This window comes from Arachis ipaensis, chromosome B3 (genome assembly GCF_059453495.1).
Source record: "Arachis ipaensis isolate K30076 ecotype BB chromosome B3, ASM5945349v1, whole genome shotgun sequence".
NCBI lineage: Eukaryota > Viridiplantae > Streptophyta > Magnoliopsida > Fabales > Fabaceae > Arachis > Arachis ipaensis.
Window position 1 is genome coordinate 8,714,824 of NC_142438.1, and position 22,544 is coordinate 8,737,367.

General features: G+C 35.6%; 3 protein-coding genes and 1 pseudogene across 6 annotated transcripts; 2 read left to right on the forward strand and 2 right to left on the reverse strand.

Moving 5' to 3' along the window:
- The first annotated feature begins 2,200 nt into the window (after positions 1-2,200).
- On the forward strand, positions 2,201-6,566 carry LOC107628772 (uncharacterized). Its single transcript, XM_016331370.2, has 5 exons — positions 2,201-2,514; positions 4,317-4,492; positions 4,684-4,806; positions 5,368-5,586; positions 5,793-6,566. The coding sequence occupies exons 2-5, from the start codon at positions 4,337-4,339 to the stop codon at positions 6,237-6,239; spliced, it is 945 nt and encodes a 314-aa protein (XP_016186856.1). The 5' UTR covers positions 2,201-2,514; positions 4,317-4,336; the 3' UTR covers positions 6,240-6,566.
- Positions 6,567-13,714: 7,148 nt separating this feature from the next.
- LOC107628769 (amino acid permease 3-like) lies at positions 13,715-15,952 on the forward strand. 3 transcript variants are annotated; one of them, XM_088507792.1, is made up of 6 exons: positions 13,715-13,834; positions 13,932-14,070; positions 14,164-14,491; positions 14,655-15,253; positions 15,338-15,795; positions 15,859-15,952. In XM_088507792.1, the coding sequence occupies exons 1-4, from the start codon at positions 13,787-13,789 to the stop codon at positions 15,016-15,018; spliced, it is 879 nt and encodes a 292-aa protein (XP_088363918.1). In that variant the 5' UTR covers positions 13,715-13,786; the 3' UTR covers positions 15,019-15,253; positions 15,338-15,795; positions 15,859-15,952. The 3 variants fall into 3 exon arrangements, with proteins under 3 accessions (XP_088363918.1, XP_016186854.3, XP_088363919.1); XM_088507793.1 differs by having other exon boundaries at positions 13,744-13,834; positions 13,932-14,052; XM_016331368.3 differs by having other exon boundaries at positions 15,338-15,952.
- Positions 15,953-16,031: 79 nt separating this feature from the next.
- Positions 16,032-17,585, reverse strand: LOC107628771 (protein EARLY-RESPONSIVE TO DEHYDRATION 7, chloroplastic-like; annotated as a pseudogene). The gene is made up of 4 exons (XR_015907114.1): positions 16,816-17,585; positions 16,550-16,715; positions 16,373-16,457; positions 16,032-16,285 (listed from the first exon to the last, which is right to left on the reverse strand). The product of XR_015907114.1 is annotated as a protein EARLY-RESPONSIVE TO DEHYDRATION 7, chloroplastic-like (transcript).
- A 1,539-nt stretch (positions 17,586-19,124) lies between these two features.
- Positions 19,125-20,946, reverse strand: LOC107628770 (protein EARLY-RESPONSIVE TO DEHYDRATION 7, chloroplastic). Its single transcript, XM_016331369.3, has 4 exons — positions 20,078-20,946; positions 19,822-19,988; positions 19,655-19,739; positions 19,125-19,570 (listed from the first exon to the last, which is right to left on the reverse strand). Exons 1-4 carry the CDS (start codon positions 20,785-20,787, stop codon positions 19,387-19,389), a joined length of 1,146 nt encoding a protein of 381 aa, XP_016186855.1. The 5' UTR covers positions 20,788-20,946; the 3' UTR covers positions 19,125-19,386.
- Positions 20,947-22,544: the final 1,598 nt, after the last annotated feature.

The window sequence follows — 22,544 nt, forward strand, 5'->3', positions numbered from 1 at the left end:
TTTTTTAAATTCGAATCAACCCAATCCGTGAACACCCCTAGAGGTTAAGGCAAATGAATCCTCATAATTTTTTTTTAAACTAAGGGAGTAAAGTGTAATCTCAAACTTCTCTTTCATGTTTTTTTTTAATCCCACTTATAAAATTAATAGTGAGAGAACACATTTTACTTTCTCAACTGAAAAAAAATTGAGAGGATCCATTCCCAAGTAAGGTACCCATATAATATTCTTATATAAAAATAGTCCCGCTACACATCCAAGTCTTTTTGGCAACCAAGTCCAATCAAATTGGCTCAAAGCCAACAAAACTACTTTTATTATAGGAGCATGTACACGCACACGCGCTTCACTAACACAAACGAAACGCCCGCTTCACTGATGTTTTGCATGCCGCGCTCAAAGAATATGAAAAATGGTTCCTATCTTCGTGTGTCTCCTCCTCTTTCTTCTATTGGTATTGTTGTAACGTTACTGCGTTTTGTTTTTCTTTTTTCTCCTCCTCTTCTTTTTCATGTTATTGCAGTCTCTTATTCCTTCTTTTCGATTTTTTTCTTCTCTTTTTCTTGGTTATGAGAAATTGAAATAAGAAGAAAAAGATGAAGAAAAAAAATGAAAAGGAAGAAAAAAAACGGAGAAAAAGATGAAGAGAAGGAGGAGGAGGAATTTTGAATTGTGTATAATTTATCAGAAAAATAACATTGAAATTTGTTGACAATAACATATAATTGTCTTAGTTTTTACACCGAAATTTTGCTACAAAAACACAAAAATATATTCTTTAATGCTTCATTTTTTTCTTCTTTTTATTATTTCTTCTTTCTGTTTTTTCGTTTTCCTATTACTCTTACTTTTTCTTTTAGTAGCATTGCTTTTCGTATTAAACTTAAATGAACATGTTTGTACTACTGTATTGCAATCTTATTTAGTTGAATGAATGCATATTCACACTTATTAAATTGAATTCTTAGTAGAAATGAACCAAAATTTATTCTTCTTTCTTTCCTTTTCTTTTTCTTGGTTTTATTCTTCTCAAGAAAGTAAAATAACAATAATTATGAGAAAATAAAATAAGAAGGAGAAGATAAAGAAAAAAATGAAAAAGAAGAACACGAAGTAGAAGATAAAAAGGAGGAAGAAGAGTTTTGTTCTGTCTTATTTAAATTCAGAATGCAGCGAAATTCTTTAATGATAACGACACACAAACAAACTCAGTTTAAAACAAACTCAAACCAGAATGCACCGAAATTAAACTCAAAATGCGCTTTATTAAAATCTTGAATACACCCAACTTACTTAATAATGACAGTGTAGAAGCAAATTCCTCATCTCCTCCTTCTTCGTCATTATCATATTCTTCTTTTTTTTTTGTTCATCTTCTCCTTCTTGTCTTACCTTCCCACGATTCTTTTTATTTTATTCTATTAACAAAAATAAAAACAAGAAAAAAATCAAATAAAGAAGAAAAAATATATAATACTGCAAAATTATTAGGAAGAAGATTAGAAAAAGAAGAAAAATGCAACAAAGAACGAAGATGAGAAGAAAACATGCGATAATGATAATGGAGGAGGAGAAAAAGGAAGGAAAAGAAGAAATTCAAGTGAGAAAAAAGGGAATAAAAGGAGAAGGAGGAAAAGGAAGAAAAAAAATTCAAATGAGAAGAAAAAAAGAGTAAGAGGAGGAGGAGGAGAACGTGCGTGACAGGGGTGAAGAAGAACAGCGACATGGGTGAAGCGTGGGCGCGTGAATTTGAAACACTTGATTGGACTTAATTAAGTATTTTGATTAGTTGTAAAGCCTATATTCATATAGAAAATCACTAAAATATTCCTATTTTATATGGATTTAGATTATCTAAATTTTGAATTTTATCTTAGAGGATAAAGTATGATTTTTTTTGTGACCCGATAAAGTGTGATTTTTTACCAAAAAAAATATAAGAGACAAAACCAAGGTTCTAAAAATCGGATCGGATCGGCCGGTTCAATCGGATTAACAAAAAATCGGCCAAATAGCCGGTCCTATTCACTTATAAAACCATCCTGTAAAAAACCGATGAAAAACCGATCAAATCCGCGGTTAACTGGCGAACTGGTCGAACCGCCCGGGTTTCAGTAAGTTCCGGTTTTCCCCAAGCCACGAAACGGCGTCGTTTTTGCGCTGGGTTAAAAAAAGTGAAAAAAGGGGCTGAGGTAAAAATAACGTTGCTGGAGCCACTTTCCTCTTCGAAGAGTAGTCACCCCCAACCCTAAATTTCTCCTCAAACCTTCTTCCTTCACAAACGCCACCGTCACCTCCACCAAAGGCCAGAGCGAAGCTCACCGTCGCGTGTCGAAGCGTCACCGTCGCGTGTCGAAGCGTCACCGTCGCGGATCGAAGCGTCACCATCACCGAAGCATTGGCGTCGTCTGGTCCTCGGCTTAGCATCATCGTGGTTGTCGTCTGCTTGTCGTCGTCACCGAAGCGTTGGTCGTCATCTGGCTCTGACCTTCTGTGTTCTCCGCCTCTCCCGCGGTGAGTGCTTCACTGTTTTTGTTTTTCAATTAATTTTGTGTATTTGGTGTTGGTGACAAAACTGTATGAATTGGGAAGATTTGAGTTCATGGGCTTTTGGTTTTTTCAATTAAATTTTTATTCAGTGAAGAATATAGGGCAGATTGGAGTTCACAAATTCAGATGCAGAGTTCTTCTGAGTTCTTGTTCTGTTGAGTTCTTCTAAGTTCAGTTTTAGAATTTTGCTATATAAATTAAAATTCTGCTCTGTTGAATTTTTATTTGAATTTTGCTGAATAAATTTAATTCTGCTCTGTTGAATTCGGCTATATTGAGTTTTGGTGAATTAACCAGATGAATTGCTGAATTTAATGATGTTGATTGTCGTATGAATTGATATATTCATCTGGATTTTGGATTGCTGTCATTTTGAATTTAGATGGAACAGCCACAAAATGATCAGCATTCACAGCAATTGATATTTTTCTAATAAAATCAAAATGATTGGTAGAAAAGATGCTTGACCCCTGTATAATCAATAATCTTGAGAAAAGTAGAAAGGTTATTTGTAGTTTATCATTAAGAGAGAACTTTTATACAGGTCAATAAAACTAGACTCCAAAATCTTTCAAATCAGAGAACTTAAATTAGTAGCATTATAGATAGAATATAGATAACATAAAATGCACCCAACAAAATTTCCAAGTCCATTCACTAAAGTATTGAAGACAGCACAAAACCAAATCTATATATAATGTCATTGCAGCAACTCACAAGAACCAACATGGTAATAACAAACTAAACATGGTAAGATATATGTCAGTAATATTGAAGACAAAGGAATGCTGATGAAGAAGATTGGAACCATTATTATAGCAAGAATGTTGTTGAGGGTGCTGATTAGTTTTAGTGATTGATGATGATGATGATGAGATGATTGTGGGTGTTGTTGCTGAAGAAGCACTATTACTTGTGTTTGTTGTTTTTTTCAAACAGAGTTAAGGATGATTAAACAAAATGGTTCAGTGTACACATTATTGAATTACAAAATTAGTCAGCTGCTGTGCAAACAACTAACTTGTGCCATTGTTGAATTTGAATTTATCGTTATCACGCATATTTTTATCTTGAAGTTTTTGGGTTTGGGAGTGGTAATAAGAATTGAATACGCAACAGAATTACACAAGATATGCTAGGGGAGATGACAATTCAGCTACTTGTTAACTATTTGGTTTATATATATCAATATATGTTAGAGACAGTCTTTGTTTCTCTAGTTGATTTTATTGAAACATCACTATAAACTTGGATGGATAAAAGTGGAATTTAACTTGAATGTCTCATTGATATAAAATTATTTACAAGGATATAATATTATTTAAGGTTTTTATGAATTGACTATTAGTTAATTGTGCAGGATTTTCTAGATTTATTATCTTCAAAAAATAAATTATAACATGATTATCAAAGCTTTTCGAAAGTAAGTATGATAATTTCTTATATGATTTTTCATATGACATACGTATTTGTGTAGGTGTATTTTGTATTTGCAATGTAAATCTTATTGCCAATCCAAAACCTATAAATACCCAATCCTGAGCTACTTCATCTTTCTCTGCTTTGTTTTGAACCCTATTCCCAAAATTCTCTTCTTCATTTTCCATCTACAGGAACTCGTCTTTATTTGTTCTTCGAGTAATATCAGCTGCATTTCTTTTTAAAAACATTGTTTCATGTAAATTCTGGTGATTAAAGCCTTATGGATTGATACAAATTAATTTGGATCATAAAAAGAGTGTTTTCTTTGCTTTGTGTTCAAACAGAGGCAAAGAAGGTTGGTGAAATGAGCAAGTACGGCTTAAACCTTAGGCCTGCAAAACAGAAGCAACAGCCAAAAAGGCCTCCCCTTGCAGCACCATTTGGATTCAATGATGATGAAGAGAATGATGTTGAGAGAGAAATCGCTCTCCAAGCTAATAAGAAAAAGACTCTTAAGGACGTAAGTTGATGCTTCTCTAGTATAATAGAACTTGTGAATTACATGGTTATTATATTTTTTAGTTTATTTGCTTAAGTAAATATAATGCCGATCCCACCTAGTGGGACAAGGCTTTGTTGTTGTTGTTTGTTGCTTAAGTAAATATAATCTCACATCCTTGTGTGTGTGGGTGTTGTTTGTTAAACTTGAAGGTTGAAGAGCAGCAAAAGAAAGCCTTAGAAGAAGATCCAACTGTATTTGATTATGATGGAGTCTATGACAAAATGAAAGAGAAAGTTGCCCGCCCATTGATACAAGATCGTGAAGAGAGAAAAGTATGGTAATTATTTTCAGAATGACGTGATCTTTGTTCTATTAAATCATTTTTGTGGACTAATTTTCAGCATGTAGAATTTCAATACTTTATGCAACATAATCTTTTGCCAAATTTTCTTCTCAAATCCCTTTTGTTTCGGGGCTTGAATTATGATACAGAACATTGAAGATGGACACATTTGCATAGCAAAAGTCCAATTTATAAAGATATAACAACATAACCAAATATATATATATATCAAGTATGCAAGTAGCATATGAAGCTCTATATCTACGATTAATAAATATAGTATGGTAGTGGTAGTGTGATTGTCACAATGGCATGCAGCCCTTCTTGAAGCAGGGTTGATTTGTAATCAACACTTTGTTTTAATACATAAAGTCTCTGGTCTATATGCTTCTTGTTTTATGGTTAAAAATTATTTTTTTGTGTTATAATTTTGTGAGTGAGTTATTATTGTTATTATTATTATTATTATTATTCCAAAAAAAAAATTTCAGTTTCATGCCAATTGACATTGCCACTCATCAGTCATCATCCTGCAAATTTTGTGATGCAGCCAAGGTATATCCAAAATCTGATTAAAAAGGCAAAAGAGCGAGAACAGTATCGCGATATTGTTTATGAGAAAAAGATTGCCAAAGAGAGAAGCAAAGATGACCACCTCTATGCTGACAAAGACAAATTTATTACTGAAGCTTACAGAAAGAAGCTTGCTGAACGTGAGAGACAGATGGAGCTAGAACGACTGCGTGAACTTCAAGAGGAGAGAGATGATGTAGGTTCTAGCATTTTAAAAATTTCCCATATTAATTATCATGTCTTGGTTGCCAGCTTGATTGGTAATGGAAGAACAGTCTTGCTTTTCGTTTTCTTCCATATCTCCTAATTGAATTGATGTACTTCTTTATGGTTCAATTCCTATATTTCCAATTCTCTGTTTCTTGCATACTGCTGACATACAATTTTCATATTTGTATATAGGTTACAAAGAAGAAGGACTTTTTGCTTGATTTTTATACAAACCTTGATAAAAATGTTGCATATGGTGCACAAGATCCTCGGGGGAGGAAACATGAGAATCGAGCTGAGCAAAGAACTGCAGAGACACGCGAAGACACAAAGCATGATGCACCTGATCAACACCAGCATAATGATGTGCCAGATGAATTGCAGAATTCACCTGTGAAGTCTTCCATGGAAAACGATGTGGATCAGGGTGAAACTTCTAATCCTTCCAACAGAACTGTTGATCACTCAGATATGAAGCCAAATTCTGAGGGGTCTGTGGAAGGAAAGGATTCAGTTGAACAGTCATCAACTTGCCAGCCAAAGCCTGATCATCACAAAAGAAGTCAAGATGCTGTGACCGCAGCAAAAGAACGGTTTTTGGCCCGTAAGAAAGCAAAAGATAAGGATAAGGAGCTCTGATTTTTTCTTTTCCCTTTCTAGGCTTTGTCCAACGTCGGGTGACAGATCTTTTATTCATTAGTGGATGATATTATGTTCCTACCTACATTGTTAAAGAGCTTAATCGGGGGGAAATAGTAATGTAAGTTATTTTGCCAAGTTTTTATGGTATGCAATCTCGGTATCGGTTTCTGAATTCATCATATTGATTCCCCTGACTAACATTGATTATCACATGTTGAGTTCATGAAAGTAGAGTTTGAAATTAGGACCTCCTTTGTATTGTTCAAAAATCTAACTATATATCATTTTCCAATATAAGTTTTTCCGTTTTGTTTTTGGTGGGTATATTCATTGTACTTTTCTCATAGCAATTCACTTGGTTTAATTTTCAATATTATTTATCGATGAAGTGAGCAGTGACATATGAGGGCAACGATGCGATAAAGTGGTAATATCAAAATTTTGCAGCTTCAAAGCAAAATTTAGCCTCTAATTTATTTACAAGATTAGTCACGTTATTTCGAAACCCAACTCTTTATTGTTGTGTGAGCATGGTTTGTACTTTGTAGCATAACACATAAAATCCAGAAGACAAAAAAAAGTATTCAAGTGAGAGAATTAATAAAACCAGCAATTAGAAGTTTAGAACCACAATTTCTCATTTGATCCAAGCTAAAAGACTTTGTTAAGCAACTATAGAATAAGATTTTTCTGTTTTATATATTAACAGAGACAAGTATTTTAAAAATTTGCTTCATTTTGTGCGATAAAATGGTTTGGTTTCCATCCATTTTTGACAGTACGCCCCACTTCGTTCGTTTGCATAGTTATATAAAACTTATAGGTAAAAACTCGTGTAAACATATCTTAATGTAAAGATAATTAAAAATTATTAAATAATTTAATATATTTGATTAAATTATTTAATAATTAATATAATATGTATTAATATTTTAATTATTATCTTCACATAAAAATATTTTTATGAGAATAGGCACGCAAAAAACTTATAATCCATCTACATTCTTCAATGGAGTGACTAAGTGGGAGGCACACGAATATAACCTAAGAATAAGGCTTTGATACACGTGGAAATTAGTTTTTGGATTTATTCAGAACCATACCTAATAATTAGTACATTGTTGATCATAATTCATAAGCTTATTTTCTTGATTGAACCGATTATCTTTTTTTTTTCTTCATAATCTCCAATAATCTCTTACAATTATTGTCAACTGTGCATCCGTGTTTATCATATAGAATATAATAATAATTCCCCTACTCCACCAACATCAAGCAGCATTGGTTTTTGGTACAATAATCACCACTTATATTACTGTTACCTTTTCTTTTACTGATCAAACTAAGGTAGGTTAAACACCTTTCGAACATGTTTAAGCACACTTACACGACATGGAATATCTTGGATTAGATATCCGATATGGATAAATATGACAAATTAATTAAAAGCAGCTAATAACTTCTAAATTTTGAATGTGTAATGTTTTAATTTTTGGATCTGTTAATTTGCTAGTGACACGATATTTTATGAAAGGCTTTGTTTATTGTTGTTGTTATTGTTGTTTTTTTTGCAAGTGGTGTTGTGTTATTGGCACATGCATGAGAAATTAAAAATCAATTTTTTAAAACTTTTTTAAGTGGTGTTTTGTCATCGGCACAGGAGAAAAAAAAGTAACACTCTGCATTTTCCTCCTGAAGAATAGTCAAAGGGCATGTCTTTTCTTTTAATAGTTTTGTTTTTCACCGAATACTCATCATTATTATCCTAGGTTACAAGAAGTATGGTGGAGGGAACTAGTCACCATAATATGCAAGTGTTGGATTCATATGTTGTTGACTGTTTAATTTGTAGAAGCAACTTACTAAAAGAAAAGTTATTATTAATTTATTAGCATGCTTTTAAATTTCTATAATAAAAATAGTAGTTCTTTATATAGAAGCTGTATTAGTTTAATTTCTTGAGAAAACTTGGGTAGAAATGATTATTTGCATGAATAAGATGCGTCATCAAAAAGTTCAAAAGTAATGTTACACAACTAGTGGACTAATTATTACTAACCTAAGTGGATTAGGGAGGTCAGAGCAAGATTATCCCCAATATTGCTACACAGAATAGTAATCTTAAGCCTGACATTGTAATTTATGAATGGAACACTCGAGGGGTCAATGTTTTGTTGAGAATAATAATATCCAAGGATTACTATCTTCTTCCAATTCTGCAAAATCAAGTCTACATTTTTTGTTTTTATTCAATTCTTCCCTTCATGTCTAATTCCTAATAGAATAATTATTTTCTGATGAATAAGGGTTGTAAAGTGAATTCGGTATATTAGAGACCAAAATTTCAAGACGTTATTTATACTTGACTATTATTTTTAATTAAATTCTGAAAATCTAAATAAAATAATTAATATAGTTGTTCCGGGCTTACCTAGAATCGGATGGTGGTTGGGCTTGTTTGTGAGGCCCAAGCGCTAGAGGAGGGTGGTCTCCGACTTGCTATGCGTCTGGGAGCCGCCGTCCGAGTTGTGTAGGTGAAAGAATGGGGGGTGGTACCTGCAAAGACACTCTGATGCCTAAGTTAGCATGGGGTTAAGCAGGTTTAGAGAGTATTGGAACTTAGAGATACCTGAGGGGTGTCAGGATATTTATAGCGGTGAACCAATAACCACCGTTGGAGTAGTGCCACCTTTTGAGGTGGATAACCGTCCCTTTATCTTAGGGAAGTTGAGATATGCCTCCTGGAAGTGGGTTGAGAGATTTTAGGGGCAGTTACTTATTTGAATAAGTGTTATCTGCCAGCTAATCTGCTATCCCGACTTCCTTGGGGTGGAGTCTGTGTCGTATCCGACCTCTTCTGAGGAGGTCGGTGAGTAGTGAAAGCCAATCTTTAGATTGGGCCTTTTTATCTTATTTGGACCTGGGTCTTAGTGTTGGGTCAGGGTATGAACAGTGCCCCTACTCGAGTTCAATCTCTTTTTCTTAAGAGTTGGATTTGAGTATTTGAACTCGGGCTTGTAGGCTCTGTATGATTGGTTTTAGCACATCTTACTTAACCAAAGAATATTTCTTGTCCTAGTTTTGTACAACTCGTTCAATTCGAGTTGTTTTGAGGATACATGACTTGTTTTAATACAAATCACCTTTCTGAAACTTATTCTGATTTTTTACGACTTATTTTGATATAAATCGTTTATTTCAAGCTTTGCTTTTAGATAGACACAACTTGTACTTGACACAATTTCGTTGAAAATATGGTTGGCTGGCACAACTCGTTTAATCCGAGTTGTCCTTATGTTGTTATGAATGCTAGAACAAGTTTTCTTTAAACAACTTGTTTTTGTGAGATTGTTCCATTTTATACGACTAGGTCGTTTATTTTTAGAACTTGTAGAGATGAGATCGTGGGCTTGAGATTTTGTACGATTCATTTGTTACCTGTGTGGGTCGAGTTGTTAAATCGTATTTATGCCTCAAGGGGCATATTTAGTTAAGTTACTTTTGCGATTTATTCTAAACACAACTTTTTCAACCCGTTTGGCCCGAACTGTTTCGAGGTGTTTTCTTTTCAATTCGCGTATGTAGCTTCTTTCCACCAATTGGTTCCTCGTCGCTTCATCCGGGTGATTTCTATAGGATCGGCCCGTGATTTTCGCGGTTTATCGAGCTTCAATTGGTGTGTGTTAATTGTAGAAAATCAATTTCCATAAGAAATTGTAGTATCTCCTTATATTGGAGGTGTGTCGCGACCTTGGCAGTTCTTCACCCTTGAGGTCAGACACTTTGTAGTATTTCTTTTCTAAGACTTCAATAATATTGTAGGTCCTCTCAGCTTTCCTTCACCCGACCTCAGTATCCCGCCATTATTTCTTATCAAGATGAGGTCTTTTGCGGTGAATCTCGTAGCCATCCTTTGTCTCAAAATCTCTTCTCTCATCCGAGTTTGCTATCAAATTTCTAGAAGGAAGTCAGGCTTTTCTTTTTGAGCTTGAATGTTATCAACTTCATTATAGAATTTCTCAAAGCCTCTTTTCTTATCTGAGTTTGTTCTCAGATTTCTGGAAGGAGGTCGAGTTCTTTTTTTGTGCTCTGATATCACTGTAGAATGTTGTCTTTGGTTTTTAATAATTTTGGACTTAGCTTTCATAATAAGCCAGTGCCCCTACTCGAGATCGAGCTTCATAAAATTTGGACTCGAGCATTCAGTCATGCCATTCTTGAATCTTACTATTTGTTGCTATGTGATTTTTACAAGTTATTTTGGACTCTCTTTCTGGGAGGTCGGATAACTTGTTTTATACTTGTTGTGTCAACCTAGTAAGGTCGAATACTTATCTCTTGGCTTTAAGAGGCCTTCTTACAAACCACCATCCTTTTTCAACTTGTTTTAAACAAATTGTTGTGAGGTCGGGTTTGCATTCTCTTCGTGTTGATGTTTGATTATCATCACGCTGTCCTCAAGTTATTTTTGCGATTCATTTTAGGTTTGCCCCTTGCCAGCTTGTTTTAGTACAAGTGGCTTAATGAGGTCAGACCACGATTTGTATTTATAACTTCTTACACCACTTGAAATCTTGTTACTTCTAAGTAAGAAAAAGCGTGCATTAGGAAGTAAGGTGTGCTTTCTGGTTGTAGTATCCTTTTTGTTGTAGACATGGCACAATCTAAGCAGATTATTTTCGAATAAGTCGAGTATGTTGTAGTAGTTCTTTTCCAAGTCTTAAGTGACTTTGTTGGGATCTTTTCATTTTTATGTTGGCTTTTCTTCGTCCGACTTTAGCCTGATGTCATTTTGGATCAAGACAAGGTTGCCAGTTGAGAAATTTCTTCGTATGACTTCTTTATGGCCATTTATGCTTGGGATCTGGCTCTTGAAGTCATACCTCGAGAAAGAGGTCGGACTTTTCTTTGTAAGTTCTAAGCTTATCCAACCTTGTTGTAAAGTTTGACCTTTAAAAGAGGTTGAATTTTTCTTTGTGAGCTCTTAAAGAGATCAGATTTTTCTTTACAAGTTCAGAGATTTTAAACCTCATTGTAGTCTGACCTTTAAAAGAGGTCGGATTTTCTTCGTAAGCTCTAAAAGAAGTCGGATTTTCATTTGTAGACTTGAATCCTTAGAAGAGGTCAAATTATCTTCATAAGCTTGGATCCTTAGAAGAGGTCGGATTTTTCTTTTTAAGCTTGGAAAGAGGTCTGGTTTTCTTTCTAAGTTTAGAGGTTTTCGACCTCATTGGAGACTCTGATCTTTAAAAGAAGTCGAAATTTCTTTTTGATAATCTTTGAGGTTTTCAACCTCATTGTAGAGTTGATCATGAAAGAGGTCGGATTTTTCCCTTGTCGGCTCTAAAGAGGTCGGATTCTTCTTTGTGAGCAATGAGGTTTTAGACCTCATTGTAGAGTCTAACCTTAAAAGAGGTCAGACTTCTCTGTGAGCTCTAAAAGAAGTCGAATTTTTCTCTCTGTGAACTCTAAAGGAAGTCGAATTTTTCTCTGTGAGCTCTAAAAGAGGTCAGAATTTGTACTGTATTTTTCGATCAGGAGACTTCTTTTGAAATTGTTGAGATGGCTATATGGATCAGTAGGTCCATCATAGGAATCTACGTTGAAAATTTCTTGAAACTTTTGCACGCATGACCTCTTTAGAGAAAGGATTGTCCCCTCCAATGAAGACTAAGTCTTCCATTTTTTTTATAGATTCTGCTATTAAGTCTTTAATCAGACTAATTACTTCTTCTACTGGAGTAGTAGGACTTTTGTTTATTCTCTTTTTTTTTTTCACGTAACTTCTTTTGCCAATTGAATTTTCTAAATTGAAAATTCTTTTATTCAATTGGCTTTCGAGTTCGTCTTGGTTTGCTTTCTACAATGGCCTTGGGACGGTGCTTTCTTCTCTTTTGTTTGTGGCATTTTCTTCCACGTCCATCTTTATTGGTGTGTAAACAACATCAAATTCTACCACAGGATTATTTCTTTCCATATTCATTGGCAGTGATGTAATTTGTGAGCAACCAACAAAAGATGTGCCATGTGAATTTTTCGTATTATTCACTGCTCTGTTGTAATTGATATGTGAAATTGTGAATCTAATGAATAAAAAACAGGATTCATCAATCTATTGTCGGATTGGGTTGCATTCAAATTGGCTGATGCTGCATTTTTTGACATAAGTTGAAAAGAAATGTTTCATTGTTTTTATCAACAATGTTTTCCATTCTTTCTTCCATTACTGACCAATATGAGACATTTTATTTATTTAAAAACCTGTGTATTTGGAAGATGCAACTGCTCCATTACCATGAGTGGGTATCATGATTTTTTCTGAGATTGTAATTCAGCACAAATGTCGTTGTCCATCCTGTAGAAGTAGAATCATCATCCCTATTTGATATCCTCTGTCCATTGGGAGAAGTTTTTACGGGATTTCTGGTATCCATAGATACTTATTACAGTTTATTCTTAACATGCTTGCATCTTATTCACGTCGAGTGTTTGTCTGACCATCTTGTTGATCATCCGCCATTATCAAGGGTTGAGCTCCAAGTCCCCGACAACGGCGCCAATGTTTCGGGGCTTACCTAGAACCGGATGGTGGTTGGGCTTGTTTGTGAGGCCCAAGCGCTAGAGGAGGGTGGTCTCCGACTTGCTATGCGTCTGGGAGCCGCCGTCCGAGTTGTGTAGGTGAAAGAATGGGGGTGGTACCTGCAAAGACACTCTGATGCCTAAGTTAGCATGTGGTTAAGCAGGTTTAGAGATATTGGAACTTAGAGATACCTGAGGGGTGTCAGGATATTTATAGCGGTGAACCAATAACCACCGTTGGAGTAGTGCCACCTTTTGAGGTGGATAACCATCCCTTTATCTTAGGGAATTTGAGATATGCCTCCTGGAAGTGTGTTGAGAGATTTTAGGGGCAGTTACTTATTTGAATAAGTGTTATCTGTCAGCTAATCTGCTATCCCGACTTCTTTGGGGTGGAGTCTGTGTCGTATCCGACCTCTTCTGAGGAGGTCAGTGAGTAGCGAAGACCAATCTTTGAATTGGGCCTTTTTATCTTATTTGGACCTGAGCCTTAGTGTTGGGCCGGGTATGTACAATAGTTATACTTATTTAAATCTATAAATATATCTCAGAAAATAGATAAAGAAAATAAAATATCCTAATATGTCTGTAGATATTAATAAAGTAATTGTTCATGTAGGTGGCATTTTTCATGGACCCATGCACAGATGCAATCCTTGGCAGCTTGTAATCCTCAAATGAAACATGGTCCAAATTGGCATTGATTGGAAGCTAAAAAGTAAAAGCTAATCTTTCCCATAAGGGAGTAATAATTCATATTTTGGAATGATTATAATGTTCTACCTAACAATGAAACGTGTTACATAGAAGGAAAGTGCACAATTGCACATAATGTAAAGTGTTTCACATCACACCTTACTATACAGTAATACAGTTTCAACGCATTTGCCTATAAAACCCCATCTATTTTCTTTATAAAAGTATCCCTCACATTTTATCCACTTTCTTCTAATCAATAATTAACCATGTTGTCAAGAAGTAGAACACTTCCTAGCAGAATTCACCAAGGAATTGTAAGACCAAGTTAACAAATATTCACTCTATCATTGTCCTTAGTTTAATCATGACGTTGGGTTATACTAATGTTTGTTACTTGTTTGTATATAACAGATAGAAGAGAGGCATGATGTGAAGCATTACTTACAAGTAGAAGTGCACCCAAAAAAGCCAACGGAAGCTGAAAAACCAATTAACATTCTCTCCAATTATTCTAAGTGCTTCGATGATGATGGTCGCTCCAAAAGAACAGGTTATTTTAACACTTTAGAATGTTTTATAACATACTTGCATATGACCTGCAACATTCAAAGCTGATGACATTTATTTTACTTTATTATTGTAGGGACATTTTGGACAGCAAGTGCTCATATCATAACTGCAGTGATAGGGTCAGGAGTGCTCTCACTAGCATGGTCAGTGGCTCAACTTGGTTGGATTGCAGGACCACTTGTCATGCTTCTCTTTGCATTGGTCAACCTCTATACTTCCAACCTACTTACACTTTGTTACATAACCACTGATTTTGTCACTGGACACAGAAATTACACCTACATGGAAGCAGTCAAGAACATCTTGGGGGGTAGAAAGGTCAAGATATGTGGCCTAATCCAATATTTCAATCTCTTTGGAATTGCAATTGGGTATACTATTGCTGCCTCTGTCAGTATGATGTGAGTAATAATAGCATGTTAAATGATTCAAGTATACTAAAAATATCAGTATTCGGGACTAATGACTAAAATTACCAAAATATCTGTTACAATTGAAAACTTTCCTTAATTCTATATGTTTTACTCATTAATGTGAATGAATTTTGTTCTTATATATATATAGGGCAATAAAAAGGTCAAACTGCTATCATAAGAGCCATGGAGAAGATCCATGCCACATGTCAAGCAATGGGTACATGATAACATTTGGTACAGCAGAGGTGATATTCTCTCAAATACCTGACTTTGATCAAGTATGGTGGCTGTCCATAGTTGCAGCAATCATGTCCTTTACATATTCATCAGTTGGATTGAGCCTTGGCATTGGAAAAGTAGCAGAAAACAGAAGCTTCAAAGGAAGCCTAACAGGAATAAGCATTGGAACAGTGACACAAGCTGGAACAGTCAGAGACACAGAAGATATGGAGAAGTATGCAAGCTCTGGGAGCAATGGCCTTTGCATACTCCTTCTCCATTATCCTCATTGAAATTCAGGACACCATAAAATCTCCCCCTGCAGAGTACAAGACCATGAGGAAGGCCACTGTGCTCAGCGTGGCAGTCACCACCGTTTTCTATCTGCTCTGTGGATGCATGGGATATGCAGCCTTTGGAGACAATGCACCTGGAAACCTCTTAACTGGTTTTGGATTCTATAATCCTTACTGGCTTCTTGACATTGCCAACTTTGCAATTGTTGTGCATCTTGTTGGTGCATATCAGGTATTACTGATTACTCTTATCATATATTATATCAATTTTGATCCATTTTTGTTTGTTCTTTCAATAAACTTGAAGAATATGCAGGTATTTTGCCAGCCTTTATTTGCATTTGTTGAGAAATGGTGTGCAAGAAAATGGGCAAAGAATGGTTTTGTGACCTCAGAATATAAAATTGTTGTTCCCTTTCTTGGAGTATACCAACTGAACTTGTTCCGGTTAGTATGGAGGACCGGTTTTGTGTTGTCAACAACCATCATAGCCATGCTCGTGCCTTTCTTCAACGATGTAGTTGGAATACTTGGAGCATTTGGTTTCTGGCCCTTAACGGTTTACTTCCCAATAGACATGTACATTTCACAGAGGAAGATTCCTAGATGGAGTAATCGATGGCTTGGACTTCAGTTACTCAGTTTCACTTGCCTTATTGTTTCAGTTGTAGCTGCTGTAGGTTCAATGGCTGGGGTAGTGTTGGATCTCAAGACTTATAAGCCATTTAAAACTAGTTATTAAGCTTGTTAAATCTTGTGCTTATAACCTGCTTAGTACTCAAAAGTTAAGAACAGCAGGTGATGATGATGATGATAAAGAAAACTACACATACCAAGTAATTGTTATTATCTCAAGTTGTATGTGAGTTATTATCACTTTTTTGAAGTTACCATGAATAATGTTGTATACAAGGGTAACCTTTTTTGGCCATTTTTTTCATCTCCTCAAGGTTGCTACTTACCTACTACCTTTTTCTTCATTATTAGATTTTAACTTCTGCTATAAGACATTATGGATCAAATAATGTCATTGCAACAATTAAACGAATCACAATTCATTTTCCAGAACATCTATTTATATCATTCAACACTAAAATTCTAGACGCGTTGAGCATTACCTGAACTTGAATACAGTCCTATCATTCAATACTATATCTTTGATCTGAGTTCTTTCCAAATCTTGAATACAGTCCATGCTGTCCCCATTGCATGCCCAGCTGCATCAAGCCCTTCATTTATCACCTTACCTGCTTCCTCTCCATATCTACAAAATAGAGTCAAAGTCAATAGTACTACTACATCATAGGACATATAATTGACAATTAACAAACACTTGGTTGGAGAACGGAACTTATGGGAAACAAGTTCTGTGGTGACAACAGATGAAGTAGACATTACATTCCTTCCAGCTACTTCCACAGCATCACACACCTTATCTGCAATCACACAAACACACAATATCCAAAATCCAATTCCTTTGCTTCTATGCATTGTGCATGCAGATATGTAAAGTAATCAAGTAACTCACTGAAACCATCCATGGAAGCAAAAACAACTTCCCCCGGAAGAAAGCTGAAGAATTTTTTCCCTGCTTTAGAACTCACTGCAGAACTTGTGAAGAACCCAGGCACCTTCACCACTCCAGATAGGACCCTGTGGCCACTTTCTTTGACATCTCCGTCAACCTCTTAACCCTGTCCAAATCCAATTAAATATTACACTACCTTATAAAACTGAAAACATAACAGAAATGAATATAATAGAATTGGTTAATTTCTTGGAAGGAAGAGAAACTTTTTCACGCTCTCCATTGCTCGAGGACTAATCTGAGATTGAGAAGAAGCAGGTTGCATCCTCCTCTTGAAGAAGTCATTGCCGGACTTCAACCTCTCAACAGTAACATCCCCACACCAAAGAATCCCCCTCACAACCTGCCCCGAACCAGTGGCTATCCACCGAGCGAAACGGCTACTGTAGTCCTCCACGTTGGGTGCCACCGTGGTCCAGTAAGCTGCAGAGCTCTCCTCCACCAACTCCCTCTTCTCGCCGGAAATCTTCATCTCCTCCGGCGAGGTCTCCCTCGGCGCCACCACCTCCCATCCTAGCACATTCTCCAACTTCTCCACTGAAAGAATACTATACCTTTCCAGAGCCTCATCGAGTTCCTTCAGGACACCCTCTTGACCTTTTGAAGCCACGGTCAAACCATAGCTCAACACATCGTAATCTTCCTCTCCTTGTTTCTGATTATTATTGGGAACGCGAAGCGTGAAGAAGTAGTGGGACTCGTCGAGTTTTACAGCGGAAACATCCTTCGTCAACGGCCACTGAACTTGGTCGCCGACGCGAGCGATGACGGCGACAACGCTTTCAGCTTCGTTTATGGTGGTTATGGTGAGATCGCCGGAAGCAAGTTGGAGGCTAGAGTCATTCTGTATGAGGTGGAGGAAGACGCCGGGAATTGTAACAAGAACATGGTCGAATGGTTTCTGTGACGATGACATTAATGAATGTGAAAGAGAGGAATGGGAATGAGTAAAGACACAAACGACAAACCAGCTCCTTCTCCATTTTCACTTAAGACAATAAAATATATATTTCGACTCCAAACATTATTATTTTAAGAAAATCTATTTTTTTTTAAATCTATTAAATAAGAATAAAAATTAATTTTAATGATGCTTTTATTTATAATAGTCAAGTACACAAGGATTATTGTTGAAAATGGCCATGTTGATGGTGGTAGCTATTGATATTAATAATTGGATAATTTACATAAACAAATTAAATAGAGAATAATATTACATTAACGTCGTTAAAATAATAAATTTTATACTTAATTTTACAAAGTAACTAATAATTAATTGATATAGTATTTTTTTTTATTTTTATGTCATTTTGGAGGGATTCTACTTTATATTAATTTTTTTATATTATTCTAATAAAGGATGATTTTTAATAAATTTTAGAAATTGTTTATCATTTCATTTTAAATTCATACATTTATAAAAATATAAATTTTCTAAAATTTTAACTAAAATACAAAAATTGTATATTTATTTTTATTTGTTTTAATTTTTTTATATTTTATTTAAATATAAATAAGTGTATTTTTTTATTGATATTTATGTTTTAAATTAAAAAAATGTCAATAATCTATACAAGTAATAAATCGAATCAACTAGATTTGATTTACATATATATGCTGCAGAAATATTTAATCAAAGAGTTGATTCGATTTATCATGTACATTATAATGTAATGGATTTGATTTATATTAAAAATGTGTAAATCGAGTTTAATTGTTTTGATTTGCATAGATTTATTTTAAAACTTGCATGCAAGCTAATTCACTTTATGACATTGGTATAATATTGATCCTCAACTAATTTGTATGAATTACCTGAATTTTGATAATAATATAACCCTACTTTCATAAAAAAAATTAAAAAATTACTAAATAATTAAATTTATCTATTCTTAATATATAAAAGTAGATGGATAAATTTATTCTAAACCATCCTTTCGTTAATGGTGTGCAAGAAAATGGGCAAAGGATGGTTTTGCGACCACAGAATATAAAATTGCTCTTCCTTGTATACCAACTGAACTTATTCCGGTTAGTATGGAGGACAGTTGTTTTTGTATTGTCAACAACCATCACAGCCATGCTCATGTCTTTCTACAACGATGTACTTGGAGCACTTGGTTTCTGGCCCTTAACGGTTTACTTCCCAATAGACATGTACATTTAAAAGAGGAAGATTCTTAGATGGAGTAATCGATGGCTTGGACTTCAGTTACTCGGTTTCACTTGAGTTCTTGTTTCAGTTGTAGCTGCTGTAGGTTCAATGGATAGGGTAGTTTTGGATCTCGAGACTATATAAGCCATTTAAAACTAGTTATTAATCATGTTCATTCATGTGCTTGTAACCTGCTTAGTACTCAAAAGAACAGCAGGTGATGATCATGATAAAGAAAACTATAAATATAACAAGAAATTGTTATTATCTCATGTTATATGTTAGCTATTATCACTTTTTATTTTTGAAGTTACCATGAATAATCTTGTATAAATGTGTTAATGTAACCTTTTTTGGCCATTTTGTTCATCTCATCTACCACCCTTCTTTTTCCCCTTCATTATTAGATTTTAACTTCTCCTACAAGACATTATGGATCACAATAAATGAAATGAAAACAATTCATTTTACAGAACATCTATCTATATCATTCAATACTAAAATCCTAGACACGTTGAAAAATATTGGAGAGATGAATTGAGCATTAAACAAACAAACTGGAATAGCAAAACAACTATGTATCCCTTTACTATGCTAGATATCAAAATTTTGCAGCATTTAACTACTGGTTTGCTTTGAGTTGAGCAGAATTTGCTTTGGCAGCAGCTTTGGCTAGCGTAGTAGGCTTCATGACACTCTTTGGATTGAGTGCTTTCCTAATCTTGAATACAGTCCATGCTGTCCCCATTGCATGCCCTGCTGCACCAAGCCCTTCATTTGTCACCTTCCCTGCTTCCTCTCCATATCTACAAGATAGAGTCAAAGTCAATATTACTACAACATCATCGGACATTTAACTAACACACACTTGGTTGGAGAACGGAACTTACTTATGGGAAACAAGTTCTGTGGTGACAACAGATGAAGTAGACATTACATTCCTTCCAGCTACTTCTACAGCATCGCACACCTTATCTGCAATCACACAAACTCAACATTTCAAAACCTAACTCATATAATGATAATCAAAGATGTGTAAAGTCATCAAGTAACTCACTGAATCCATCCATAGTAGCAAGAACAATTTCCCCTGGCAGAAAGCTAAAGAATTTTTTCCCTGCTTTAGAATTCACTACAGAACTTGTGAAGAACCCAGACACCTTCACCACCCCAGAAAGGATACCGGTGGCCACCTTCTCTGACATCTTTGTCAACCTTTTAACCCTGTCCATATGCAAATAAATATTCATAAAACTGAAAAGAATTTAATAGAATATAATAGAATAGTTTAATTTCTTGGAAGGAAGAGAAACCTTTTCAGGCTCTCCATTGCTCGAGGACTAATCTGAGATTGGGAAGAAGCAGGTTGCATCCTCCTCTTGAAGAAGTCATTGCCGGACTTCAACCTCTCAACAGTAACATCCCCACACCAAAGAATCCCCCTCACAACCTGCCCTGAACCAGCGGCTATCCACCGAGCGAACCGGCTACTGTAGTCTTCCACGTTGGGTGCCACCGTGGTCCAGTAAGCTGCAGAGCTCTCCTCCACTAACTCCTTCTTCTCGCCGGAAACCTTCATGTCCTCCGGCGAGGTCTCCCTCGGAACCACCACCTCCCATCCTTGCACGCTCTCTACCTTCTCCACTGAAAGAATACTATACCTTTCCAGAACCTCATCGAGTTCCTTCAGCACACCCTCTTGACCCTTTGAAGCCACGGTCAAACCATAGCTCAACACATCGTAATCTCCCTCTCCTTCTTTCTGAGTATTATTGGGAACGCGAAGCGTGAAGAAGTAGTGGGACTCGTCGAGTTTCACAGCGGAAACATCTTTGGTCAACGGCCACCGGACTTGGTCGCCGATGCCAGCGATAACGGCAACGACGTTTTCACCTTCGTTTATGGTGGTTATGGTAAGGTCTCCGGAAGCGAGTTCGACGCTGGAGTCATTCTCTATGAGGTGGAGGAAGACGCCGGGAACTGTAACAAAAACATGCTCGAATGGTTGCTGTGACGACGACATGGTTGTGATTGGAGTATAATCAATGCGATGATGAAGACGGTAAGTTAAGAGAGCGTTCTTATATAGCGTAGCATTGATGGATAAACCGACATGTTGTAAAGGGACACGTGGCAAGGAGCGCGGTGGAGCAGGCGTGTTACAACCGTGGAGGTGGAGATGTCTGCCATGTGTGACGGTTACATTGGCAGTTACTTACCCACAAAGAAAGATGGAAAAAAAACAAAAGAATTCCCGCGTCTTTCAAATATGGGCCCAACACGGCATACAGTTGTTTATATTGGGCTTTTGACAAAAAATGGCCCCAAGTAGTAAAGTTACTTCTAGTTTTGTTCATAGATAAAACAAATTCAAGACAAAAAAAAATTGAACAAGGGATTGAGGGAGGGACCACAAAAAAAGGCTGAGAAAAGGGGAGAACGTATCAGATGTGTGGTGGTTTTCTCTGACGATCAGTGGACATGGTTGTCAACATATGCGGATTCTCTATAGCTTACAAAACAAGACCTGTTATATTCGTTGGAGCAATACAGAATCAGAGTAAATAAATGCCAAGAGCAAAATGGAAGCCTTGTAACTACCAATCGCATCAAAGGGAAGGACCAATCTATATAACGTTTTTCCACTACATGCTCCCTAAATTATTATAGTCGTGAATCATGATGAACATAACAAGAAATGAAAAATACTACTACTACTACTACTACTTCTAGTACAATTAATTAATATGTATGATATAATGAATCTCCCATGACGCCAAGTATCAGATTTCCTTTGCTTTTAGTAGCTAATAAGATTTATGTTATGGACCCAACGTCTGCCATGTATGAACCAACAATAATGGATTAAGAAATTAGGGTAGTTATTGTAATTCGTTAAAAAACTATATCTAGTAAGAAAAATGAATGAATAAAGGTTGTTTTTCCCAACTACTTCAACCTCATTTCCGTTAACAGTGTGGGTGCCCCAAAAGAAAGTGGAATAAATAATTCAGAGTTAACGGTAACTTCATTTATATAATGATCCCTGATGACTTATTGTAATCGCGTACTTGTGCTGCTCAATGCACAAATCCAAAAACTTTTACCATTGACAAACAAGAATATTTATTTAACAATTAGGATAAGAGTTGAGATACCATGTGAACCGGTAAAAAGACAGAGAGAACAGAAACAACAATAGGACAAGATAAGATGAAGATTCTAAACAACCCTGGTTACTTCAATATGGAATTATTTATTGTGATAAAATTAGGAATATATTGGTAATTGAGGGGAAGCTAGCAAATCCCAAATGGCATCGTAATCTAGGTTTGTTGTTCTTATATTCCTAGAGTATAAATAAAACATTGATAAATTCGTAGCGATGACTAATGTTTTATATTCCTAGAGTATGAATAAATCAATGATTCCTTCACGATATTATTTAGAACAACTTAAATTTGACATTTAAACCACTAGTGCTTATGCAGTTATGCACTCGTGTTTCCCTCAGCTATCATCATCTACTAATAGAATTGAAGAAAAGGAAACGACTGAATGGGGCCATCAAACTTAACAAGCTTGAAAATATGGTAATTACTAATTAAATATGATATTGAAGTCTTGAAGGTGTTCGCGTATTACTCTCTGTATAAAGGAATTATCGTTCTTTCACTCTTTCCTAACTCACAAGTCAAAACAGCTTTCAACTTCTACTGCGTACGTATGACATCTTATGTCCAAAATTCAGTAAATAAATAAATAACTAAAATTGCATAT